At 37.3% G+C, this 12063-nt stretch overlaps 1 protein-coding gene across 1 annotated transcript in view; it reads left to right on the top strand.

Annotated features, from left to right (window-relative positions):
- Positions 1 to 12063, top strand: part of GNAI1 (G protein subunit alpha i1) — a 35808-nt gene that overhangs the window by 14726 nt on the left and 9019 nt on the right. Inside the window, exons 2-4 of the mRNA XM_075727940.1 lie at positions 6268 to 6310; positions 6396 to 6537; positions 10473 to 10630. Coding sequence (XP_075584055.1) covers positions 6268 to 6310; positions 6396 to 6537; positions 10473 to 10630 — 343 coding nt within the window. The remainder of the gene's footprint in view (positions 1 to 6267; positions 6311 to 6395; positions 6538 to 10472; positions 10631 to 12063) is intronic.

Below are 12063 nucleotides of genomic sequence, written 5' to 3'. Positions count from 1 at the left end.
CAGTAAGCAGTTAGCAAATGCTTCACAAGTTAGAAATGTTACTATTAAGATCTCAGCACTTATAAACAGCCGTTTCTGTGCTTGGGTGCATAAAACATTTGTTCCAGAAATTTGTAGTTCTGGAATGCTTGCTATGTAGGCAGTGTGTGGGATAATATATCATGAGACACTATGAGTAGTTTAAAGTAACATTTTTGCTGACCTGTTATTTTTAATCATTATAAAATACTTATTTCAATTCTTTTTAAACGCAGACCTGCTCCATTTGGAAAGTAACAGAATATTGAATCTGTCTAAAATGATGTTTGCTACAATTTCATGGTAGTGAGTCATAGAATCATTTAGGTTGGAAAAGACCCTTAAGATTATCCAGTCCAATCAAGTCTGTCTTTTTAATATTTTTTAGTAAGTGCTTGTGTAACTGGCCAAACAGGAGCTTGGGGATTCAAATATTGCTTTAGCTGTTTCTTAAATTTGTTTGAGCTTTGCTAGCCCTACTCATTTCCTTCAGAGGTTGATCTGTTAGAAGATTTTTTGGTTGTTTTTTTGAACATGAAGATGTTTTGATTTTTCTCTCTATTTCCAAAGTTGAAAGTTGGCTTTGAAAGAAAAATTATAATACAAATTTAGCCCCTCTTATTTAGCTGAGCTTCAGGTTAACTGTGCCATAGATGGTGCAGCAGGGTTGGTCATAGGCCTGGGTTTGTGCTAGGTATGAATTCACTGAGTGCTATCATAACCCATGCTGGATCCAAGTAATTGACTGCTTTGGGTAGCACCAATACTAACTGTGGAAGTATTGACACATGAAGGTGGATCCTGATTACTGAACTTTGAGGCAGAATACCTTTCAGATTATAGTAGAATCTATGGGGAAAAATGTGGTTCTGCAGTTTCCTGTGTTAAATTGTGCTGATTAAGTTGGGCATGCTTTGCTTCCACACTTTGTCATTCTGCATAATGAAGCATGAGGATCTATCTGCTTTCCAGCAAGCAGGTGCAATAAGAGTATTAGACTTAGTTGAAGGTAGATTCCTACTGAACTATGGGAATAAAAGTTTTAAAATTCTGTGCTTTAAATTGGATTTTCATAGGATGTGTTGCCCTCTATTTTTTCTTTTTAATGAGGAGCACTTGAAGAACGCAGTGTGCAAGAGGTGAAAGTACTCATCAGTTATTAAAACTTTTTTTTGTCAAAGTGATGACCTAACAGTTAGCATAGACTTTTCATTTAAAACTAAGCAAACAAAAAATGCCCACCATTCTTTCAAATTCGGAACTGATACACTGCTGTTTTTCTAGTCTGAGCAGAACCGTCATGTCTTTTTATTAATATTTCTTATGTTATACATAAATAGTAACTGAGCCAATAAGGCTGTCTGTTCAAATTATTGGCAGTAGTGCAGCTGAAATCAAGTATCACACTTAAGTAGTAGGCAATAAATAGCGTCCTTTACTACATGATTGAAGAATATACAATCAAGTCTCTAAATTTGGGTAGGGTTTGGTTGTGGCAGTATAGCTAGCTCTGACATTTATATGCAGCTGTCACATGAAATATTTAATATGCTTGCTCTTGTCTAAAACTTTGTAAAACAGAGTTCTCATTTTGCTGTATGGACAACTTACACTGAGATAAAGGAGGAAATTTTACAAATGCATCCATCAGAAAATCTGTCTGAGCTCTGCATTCATGAGTGGAAAAATAATGAATCTCCTTTCAATATGGGACAGTGAGTAAGGTGTAATTTTCTTACATACTTGGCAAAGATGATTAGGCAAACTGCAGGCATTTTAGCATGCAGTTAAAGAAAAAACCCAAACCAAACACAACTGTTTCTATTTTCCATTAGATAAAGTAGGGGAATGCATCTTCCAGGAACTCACTGTTGATGTTAGGTACTCTGTAATAAATAACTTTTTTTTTTTTTAATATATATGTATTACGAGTGTTTGTGGTTACGTTACTGAGAGGGTTTTTATCAGAATTCTAGGTATTTGGTACACATGAATTCTAACACCATAGAGAAGCACGCATATCTGACTCAGGAAAAAACTGAGTAGAAACTGTATTACAGAATAACTACATTTTGATACTGTGACTAGCCCTGACACTGATCTGCTCGGTTAGTCAAATGTGGTGAATTTTTAACAGAGCACTTCACAAAGTTATGGAAAATAAATGCTGTAGTAATATTTCTTAGTATCTCCTAAATTGCTGTTGAATGCAGGGGTATATACGTTCTTCAAATTGTTTGAGTAAAAATATTAACCCAAAGCAAATTATAATAATGTCATTAATAAAGCTAATCTTGAAACTTTTGTCACCTATTTGTGCTTAAGTGCATAATTAGGTATTTACAGATTAAGTGTTAATTTGGTTTATAAATGTTTCAGGTGTCACAATAACAAATGATTTTTGCACTATTGTCTCTGTTTTCTGTTTGTATTAATATACTGATACTGAACTTCCATGGGAGCTCAGAGTCTGAGAACTATTGCTACTCTATAAAGAAACTTGCAGGTTTATAAAAAATAGGTCTTTTACTTGGAGGTTAGCTAAAGATGGCATTAAGCAATCATAGATTGATGTTAACAGGCCTACTTTATTCCTTAGCTGCTCAATTCTGCAGCACACTAGCTCCTGTTGGTGCTAACACTCATTCTACTCTGTGTTGGAGGAAGGGAAGTCTAGCCACATCAGTAGCAGTGCTGGGGAGGAGGTGGGACAACTTTTGGCAGCCAGTCTTAAATTGGCTTGAGCCTGTCATGAAGCTAGGTATTTGGTTTAATAGGAGGAATATACCAAAGACATCACTGTGCAGTAGTCAAAGTATAGAAATATTCTGTTATATTGATATCAAACAATATTTTAAGTTGGAAGAAATTTCCAGATGCCATCTAGCTCAACCCTTGGCTCAAAGCCACACTAACATCAAAATAGAGAAGGTTGCTCAGAGCCTTGTCCAGTTGAATCTTGAAGATCTCCAAGGCTGAGTTTCTACTTCCTCTATGCACAATTGGTTCCAGTGCTTAACTTCTAACATAGGGATAGGTTCCCTGTTCCCCCCTTATATCTCTGTGAAACTGGCTGTGCTGCAACTTCTTGATTGCCTCACATCTTTTTGTTGTGTACCTCTGAGAAGTGTGCTTCTGTCTTCAGCTGTCTTAAGTGGGTTTTATGGAGAGGACAGCAATTAGAGACACACCCCATCTCACCCTGCCTCCCCCTCATGCCCCGGTAGTCTTTCCAGGATTAAAAAGCCCAGTTCCATGTAGCTTGTCCTTGTATGCCATGTGCACCAGCCCCCTAATCAACTAAGTAACATACTGTTTTTTGTCTAGTTTATCAGTATCTCATTTATTGGGCGCTGAGGTGGGGAGCAGCACACAGTGCTTGGATACAGCATCATGAATGCTGACTGCTGGGGAATAACAGCTTCTTTTGACTTGACTGCAGTTTTGCCAGTGCAGCAGTGGTAGCTGTTGGCCGGGGTCAACCCAAACACCCACACAGCTGCTTGATCACTGTCCTCTCCCTCGGGATAAGGAGAAAATAGAAGTAAGAAAGAAGACTCATGGATCAAGATAATGACATTTTAATAGGGAAAGCAAAAGCTTGCACACACAGGCAAAGCAAAAAGAAGAATTAATTCCCTGCTTCCCATTGGGAGGCAGATGTTTGGCCACTTCCTGGAAAGCAGGGCCTCAGCATGCATAATGGTTGCATGGGAAGAATCATGGAATCATTTAGGTTGGAAAAGACCTTTAAGACCATCAAGTCCAACCATTAACCTAGCACTTAAACCATGTCCCTAAGCACCACATCTACACCTCTTTTAAATACCTTCAGGGATGGTATTTAAAACCACTTCCCTGGGCAGCCTGTTCCAGTGCTTGACAACCCTTTTGGTGAAGAAATCTTTCCTAATATCCAATATAAACCTCCCCTGGTGCAACTTGAGGCCATTTCCTCTTGTCCCATCACTTGTTACTTGGGAGAAGAGACCAACACCCACCTCACTGCAACCTCCTTTCAGGTAGTTGTAGAGAGCGATAAGGTCTCCCCTCAGCCTCCTCTTCTCCAGACTAAACAACCCCAGTTCCCTCAGCCGCTCCTCATAAGACCTGTGCTCCAGACCCTTCACCATAACCACCCTCCCAAAGGTTAACAAACACCATAACCACAAATGTCCACCCTTTCTCCTTTCCCTGAGCTTTTACTGCTGAGCATGGCATCGTGTGGTATGGAATATCATTTTTGGTCCACTTGGGTCAGTTGTCCTGTCTATGTCTCTTCTCAATGTCTTGTCCACCCCAAGCCTTCTTGCTAGGCCTGGGGACAGGGTGGAAAAGAAGAAAAAGCCTTGATGCAGTGCATGTACTTTTCAGCAACAGCAAAAACACTGCTGTGTTGTCAACACTGGTTTAGCCACAGATCCAAAGCACAGCACCGCACCATATGAGCTGCTGTGAAGAAAGTTAGCTTCATCCCAGCCAGACTCAGTGCAGCAGCCCAGTATATGGTTGACCTTCATTGCCACAAGGTCCCACTACTCACGCCTCAGGTTGTTGATCTCCACAGTTGTTTTCCGCAAGGTTGATCCCTAACCCATTAGTCCTAGGTCTGTATTGTTGCATGGGTTATTCTGTGCTGCTTGCAGGACTTCACATTTGTCTCTGTTTACTGTCATGAGATTCCTGTCAGATCAGTCCTCTAGCTTGTTGAGGACCCTCTGAATAGCACCTCTGTTCTCCAACACTGTGACTACTTCCTGGCCTCCCAGGCTGATGCTGCCTGCAGACCTGATGCGAGTGCATTCCATCCTGTCTTTCAGGTCATTGATGAAGATGTTAAACTGTATTAGCCCAGTATAATCTCCTGAAGATTCCCTTTTCTAACTGTCTTCCAGTTAGATTTTAAACCGTTGACCACAAGATTAAGTGTGGCTGCCTAGGCAGATTTTCAGATGCCTTGAAGTTGATATTTATCCAATTTGGTACAAGGATGGTATGGGAGGGGGCATCGGCAGCCCTATTAGAGTCAAAGTAAATGATATCCATTGGTGTCCTTCACCCCCAAAACTAGCTGCTTCCTCAAGAAAAGTTATCATTAGGTGCAGTTTGCACTTTGTAAATCCATGCTGGCAATTCCCAGTCACCTTCTTTTTGTTTGTGTCCCTGGAACTTCAGGAGTATTTGCTGTATAGTTAGTCTGAGGATCAAAGTGAGACTGACTGTCTCATAAGGCCTTAGATTCCCCTTGCCTTTTTTTGTAGATGAGTAAGTACAGCCTTTATCAGTGGCTTCCCATGGTCACAGTGACCTCTAAAGAGAGTTTTCTTTGGTTGTATTGGAATTGGACAACGGGTGATCTGTTTGCATTAGAAACACCTGTAGACTGACTGTGTGAAGATTATACTCACTTCTGCAAAACCATATTGAGAAAGACGAAACGTAGGAAGGAGAATTCAAGCACAAGTCACAGACAAAGCGGGAGTGTTCTGTTGAAACAGATTAGATCACGGCTCTAAGAGTTCCATAATTTTTTAAGAGAAAAAAAAAAACTAAGTGAAGGTAAAGTAAACTATGGTTGTTGAGCCAGCAAAAACTGCATTTTTTTTTCCCTGTATGCTGACAGACATACTAATTGTTTTTGTAAGCTTTGTATTTTAACATAACATGCTTTTTTTTTTTTTTTAAATTTGTTAAGAATTGAGAACGGTATCAGCATGTCTGGCAAACCTCATGCAATTTGTTCCAGCAAAAAGTAGTGTGACTGTTGGTTTATTCTTGTGAGGGCCAAAAGATGGTTGCGAGGACTAGAACCCTGAAGAGTTTGCAGATGTTAATTTGCAACACTGAAGACCATTAATACAGTGTGAAGAACTTACAAGAAGGTTTTTGGTTAGGTGTTGATTAAAAAGGCAGTTAGAGGAATTGAGCTTCAGATCCCTTTGAAGTTGAACAACTAATCATGTGTTTGCATTAGAAACACCAGCAGACTGTGTAAATATTATGCTCACTTCTGTAAAAAGAAAAGCAAAGACTTTTTAGAGCTGAATGATTTGTTCTTAAAATGTCTTGATTTTCAAACTTCCAGCTCAAGACACTTACATTTTGATATTAAACATTAATTTGTAACAAATGTACTTTTAACTGTTGAAGGTTTTTATATTGGTTAGGTGTTTGAAGTGTAGAGACTAAATGTATTTTCAAAGATTAATAAAGTCTACTCTAATGAATTTTCACACATTTATTTTGCAGGAGCTGGTGAATCGGGGAAAAGCACAATTGTCAAACAAATGAAGTAAGTATGGTGATATTATGATACTATGATAGAGAAATATTTTTTTTTTAATTTGAATAGCAAATTTATTTTTTTCCTTCCATAGGATTATCCATGAAGCTGGTTATTCAGAAGAAGAATGTAAACAGTACAAAGCTGTTGTCTACAGTAACACCATTCAGTCCATTATTGCTATCATTAGAGCAATGGGGAGGTTGAAGATAGACTTTGGTGATCCAACCAGGGCTGTGAGTATTGAAGTACATACACAGATATACAGCTGAAATATCCATTCATTTTCAGTTTTTGTCCATTACTATTTCATGAAAAAAATCTCTTGATATCCAAAAATCTTTGTAGGGTACAAAGTTTGATTGAAAATTAAATGCCATTGGCCTTTACATGGCAAGGAGACCTACAGAGCAATCAGCACTGGGTTGATTCACAACAACTATTTGGTTTAGATACAATTCTCCAAATTCTGTCTAAATTTGGAAAACTAAACATCTGAGTCTTAGGGAGCTTTTGAAAAACATTAAGCTATGCAGTCATATCTCTTTATTTGTATGGACTTGTGGGCTGTTATGTTCTGTGAGTCATTTAAGTTAGACATCTCAGTGTTCCTTAAAAAACACAGCTTAAACAGGTAGGCATCTAGCTACTGTCTGCACTTCTCTATTAGGTCATAGGCACAGCGGTGCCTAAAACATTTCAAGCCTCTGAGCTTGATCCTGTTTCATACTGATTTCTGGTGTGGAAGACTTTATTTTACTCAAAGCAGAGACATGGGCATAGCGCTGCTGCCGGCATCCCATTTTTTGATGATACCATATCGGTTAAGGATTTTTCCCAAGAAATAGAAGACCTTTGTTTAAGCTTTTCTGCACCTTTTCCGTCTCATTTCATCTAATGGCCCACATACAAACCTCTGATGGCATGTTAAGGTTGAATTACGGTTTGGGAGGAGAGGAGGGTCTTGAAAAATAAGGAACGGTATGTAAATTCTTATTTCATGACAAAGTCTTGTGTTCAGGATCTTACTGATTGCTTAAAAAGCAATTTATAAGTATTAGAGAGTATATCTTCAGTGACATTGTGAAATGCATTATGTACGGTTGTCATAAGGAAGACAAACGTTCATAACGTTATGTAAAGTGGGTCATAAAGTTGTATCTGAAGTCTAAATCTGATTGGCAGTTGTGAATTATTAGTTAATATTCATTTTGCTCTTTGATAGTCATTATTTTGTGTACATGTGTTAATTCTACCTGAAACGTCTTCAGTTGTAAACATAACTAGTAAAAGCTTAATTTTCATTGGTTATTCCTCTCTACATTTGTTCTCATGTTTGCTGTTGTCTTCCCCTAAGACCAAAGTTTTCCAGGGCAGCAACAATATCTTATTGCATGTTAGTTTAGTATTTGTGCAATGGAGCCCTCTCTGGAGTCTGGCAGTTAATGTTGGAAAGAGGCAGATGGTAGACTAATGTTACTAAATACATAGTAAGAGAAAACGGAGGAGTAAATTTGGGTGTTAGCAGATAAAATGACTAACAAGAAGATTTTGAGGGCTATTTTATATACAATATCAATTTTAAGTCATCTGAATTTCTCAACTTCAGAGAGCTATATAAATGATGAGGCAAACTTTTGTCAGGGATAATCTTAAAATAGCTGTCCATCCTTTTGCACTTAGGCAGGTCTTGGTGGTCCAAATTCTTTTTTTCAGAGCAACACTGCTATGGAACGTCAGTACTACATTTTTGCCAATTGCGAAGTCAGAAGTGGAAAAAGGAATTCAGAGCTTGTGTAATATATCAGTCTACTTTAGAAAAAAAGTATGGTTACTCCTAAACGATTCTACGATTCTATGATTCCTCGATTATTAAAGTAGAAACTATGTTTTGAGAGACAGTTTGCGAATGTGCTTTAAAGGACTATGGGCCACTTTCTGAATGTGAGATTTGCTGTAATTAGCTAGAGAGATGGTTAAATTAGTTTCTTTACATTATCTCATTTATGAAATCTGGTATAAAAACAGTGACACCTAGAGAGGAAGCTGCCCTATTCCAGTATTATTAAAGGAAAGTATCTATCATTATTTAATTAATGAAAATAGGATTTACCATTGCATACTGCCTCACTTGTGGTGTCTGCAGTACTTGCCATCCTTAGAAAAGGGAGAACAGGGGTAACAGAGACCTCTTTTTATTTTAATGTTTGGGCTTTTAAAAAGCTGAAATTGATTCTCTTGTTCCACGTCCCCTTTCCCTCCCCCACCCCATTTTCGAGCATGTAGAGATTAGAGCTATTTGAAACGGAGTAAACTTTTTATGTTTGAAAGTCAGACCATGTGAGGTATAAAATGATGTAATCATTCATGACAAAATTGACTGCCAGTTTCTAAGCTGTTTCCATCATGTGTCTTAATATATTGGCTCTTCTTCAAGATCTGCTGCTTCTATGAGTTGTAGATCCTTGGCATTTGCAGCCACAAACAATATTCAAGACCAGAATTGTCATTCAGGTTTCTTTTATGCAAGCGTATTCCTCAAACTACAGTCCATGAGATCTGACTATCCAACCCTTTGATCCTTACTCCTGTTTTTTTATGTAATTATTAGTACAATCCATTAAATTTTTATTAGTTGTCCACAATTTGTCCTGTGCATGCACAGTAATCAGTATTCTGTTAATTTGTTTGCCAAATGTTCATTTTTAGATTTGTAACTACTCCAGCTTTCAGAACACTTTTTGAACTATATATCAGAGACCTGTTGTTCATATGTATAACTACATATATATAAATCTCTTCGTTTGCCTTGAGTTGACTGAACGGCAAGCTTTTTGTTTTCAAACTGTGAATATCAGTATTACTCAATCCATCTGTAAAGAGTTTCCCTGTTAGCTGTCATAATCATTGATTATTTAAGTTTACAGTGGACAATATCATTAGAACAAACACTGCTTTTTGTGCTTATCATGAAAATGTTTTTTTTCCACAGTTTATTGTCTGAACAGCAAAGGTGATAGAACTGAATTTTTCTACAGATTTGCATCTGTACCTTCACTTACTGTTTTGTGAGAATAACATTATAGGTTGCTTTTTTTAATCCTCCTCTTTCTTGAAATACTTTCAGTTCCCAGCCAACGTGCCTAAGTCTGTCTCTTCTCCTTCCTCCTTTTCCAGTATCATCTGTTCGCTTTCTTTTAATTACTGGACAAACAGTACATGCTGTGGGTAGTAGTTACAAGCCACAAGTATGCTGATTTTTCTGGCTGACATACCTTGGCATTAGATCACATACAGCTAATAACCAAGGTCAAGCAGCTACCAACAGGAGAGTACTAATATGGATCTCTTTCCTTTACCCAGCTGCTATCTTCTTTTTCCAATGCCTTACAGGTCTAACATTTTTAAGTTTCTTTCCTCAGTCAGAATTGGATGAAGGTAGCAAACTGGTCAAATTCTGTTAGAGACTGGTGGATTGACATCCTGTACTCCATTAGCCTCACTCTCAAAGGCAGTCATTATATATAGTCTTAAAATCCAGCATTTGCTCTCTTAAAAATCTTGGTGTTTGCTTGTTATCGCATTACCAAGAAAACTTGGTCTCTGTAGAATAATTAAGGTAATGGATATTTGTAACTGATTTATCTGGAAAGCTTTTAAGAAGTATTTTTCTATTTCCTGATGCATGATTTGGAAAGAAATGATCATTTGTCACTTTCAAAGTTGTTTTTTGAAGCTTAAGTGATTAATGTGTTTTCTTCAGTCAATCAATATGCATCTGCATTTTTGAAGGTTCTAGTATGCATTGTAACCATTCTATTCAGTTTGTGGTATTTGATAAGCAAATAAGGTTAACTTCAGACTTGAACTCACGTAACTTACGTTACTACTTCTGTTTATAGAAACTTAGTTCAAGTTATGAACAAATCAGAAGAAGCTTTATCAGCTAATGAGAAATTTGGTTTACTGGTCTTTTTCTGTTGTTGAAAAATGCAGGAATTGATATCCTATGCAGAACATGAAAACCAGTTGTTTTCCTTCACATTTTTTTGTTTGGTTACATTCATGTTTACCAGGTTAAGTAACTCTTTTACCGAATGTAGTTCTTAGGTGGTAATACTTCTGTTGTATTTATCAGTGTTTGTCTCTCCACTCCATTTACATACTAAAGGATGATGCTCGTCAACTCTTTGTGTTAGCTGGAGCAGCAGAAGAAGGATTTATGACTGCAGAGCTTGCTGGAGTTATCAAGAGACTGTGGAAAGACAGTGGAGTTCAAGCTTGTTTCAACAGATCTAGAGAATACCAGCTTAATGACTCTGCTGCCTAGTAAGTACTATGTGACAAACAAGATTCTTTTTGTCTTGTAAGTAGTAGCTAAAGGAATATAAGGGAAGTCTCATCTTTTGAGGAATTCTGCTCCCATGTAGATGGAAAATTTAGAAGTATCTGGACAAAGATATTGTCTACTTGGGCCAAAATGCTCCAACTAGGCTTCAAGGTTGGAAAGGAAGAGGTGCAGTATAATTATGAATTTGAGTCATGTTTTCACAAGTTGTTTCTTCCTCTTGAGGAAGACAAAAATTGCTTTAAGGTGCTTTAATAGTATTCTTATTACAAAAACATAACTCAGGTACCTGTTCGGTATCTGAACATGTCCAGGAAACTTGGTTGTGTGATGTGAATCTGTGTTACCAAGGATACTACTTTCATGTTCATAATAGAGTTTCTCCTACGGTTCAACATTGTTGCATTTTCTTTGTTAATTAACGGTCTCTGTTAGAAATGTGTTGAACAAAGGTAACAATCAGGATGTGTCTTTGATGCTGGGGTACTTTATTAAAAAAATAGAACAGTAATGAATCAATGGTGTGAGAAATAAGATGTGATGGCAACAAGTAATGGTAAGTCAGTCAAGGAAAAGAGTCCATTGAGGGAGAGGTGAGATGGTAAAGAATGGCATAGCAGTGATACTGACCTTAAAGGGAAATTTTTTAAAGTTTTATCATTCTGAATTAATTTGTAGTGTTTGAAGTTGTTTTTCACTTTCCTTAAAACAATGTACTTCTGTTCTTTAGAATAAATAAACAACATGCAGGTGAGGCAACTGAGAAAATTACAGCTGAAGTAATGTAATTACAGGCATGCTGAATGAATAGAAGTGTGATCAAATTGTATTGAATTAACACTGATACTTCCAGTGTGATTGTTACTTGTTTACTGAAGTTGTTCTAAGGGTACAGCGAGTAGATGGCAACAAGCTGAGCTCACGATGATAGATCTCTTGATTTAAGAGATAGCAATTGTATAAACTTTCTTCAGTATGGAGCACTTCATTTGGAGGATCACTTACTTTCCTCTGGTAACCTCCTCTGTTCTACTTTATTGTTTTAGATACCTCTGCCTCCAATTTCATAAGAAAACTGTTCTTCTAGCCATACAATTGTATCCTTAAAATTGCTAACTTCTGGTTACGCTGAAAGAACAACAGAATGCCTTCCCTATTTACTATGGGAAAAGCACAAATAAAATTTGTATGGTTTTTAGAAACACTGGGCTGCTTGGCCTGCATCACAAGAATTTTGGCAATGAAAGTATGCTATTGTAAAAAATGTGTGCAATTAGAAATTCTCAATAGAAAGTTAATTGTTATGTATTAAGCGTTTTCTTAAACACATTAATTCTGGCCAAAACACTGAGTTGTTCTTCTCATACCTGTTATCAAATCCAGGGTAATTTTGGGCTTTGGTTATAGTTCAAAG

This window comes from Pelecanus crispus, chromosome 1 (genome assembly GCF_030463565.1).
Source record: "Pelecanus crispus isolate bPelCri1 chromosome 1, bPelCri1.pri, whole genome shotgun sequence".
Classification (NCBI taxonomy): domain Eukaryota; kingdom Metazoa; phylum Chordata; class Aves; order Pelecaniformes; family Pelecanidae; genus Pelecanus; species Pelecanus crispus.
The sequence above is the reverse complement of the archived record's forward strand: the minus strand, read 5'-3'. Positions and strand labels throughout refer to the sequence as shown.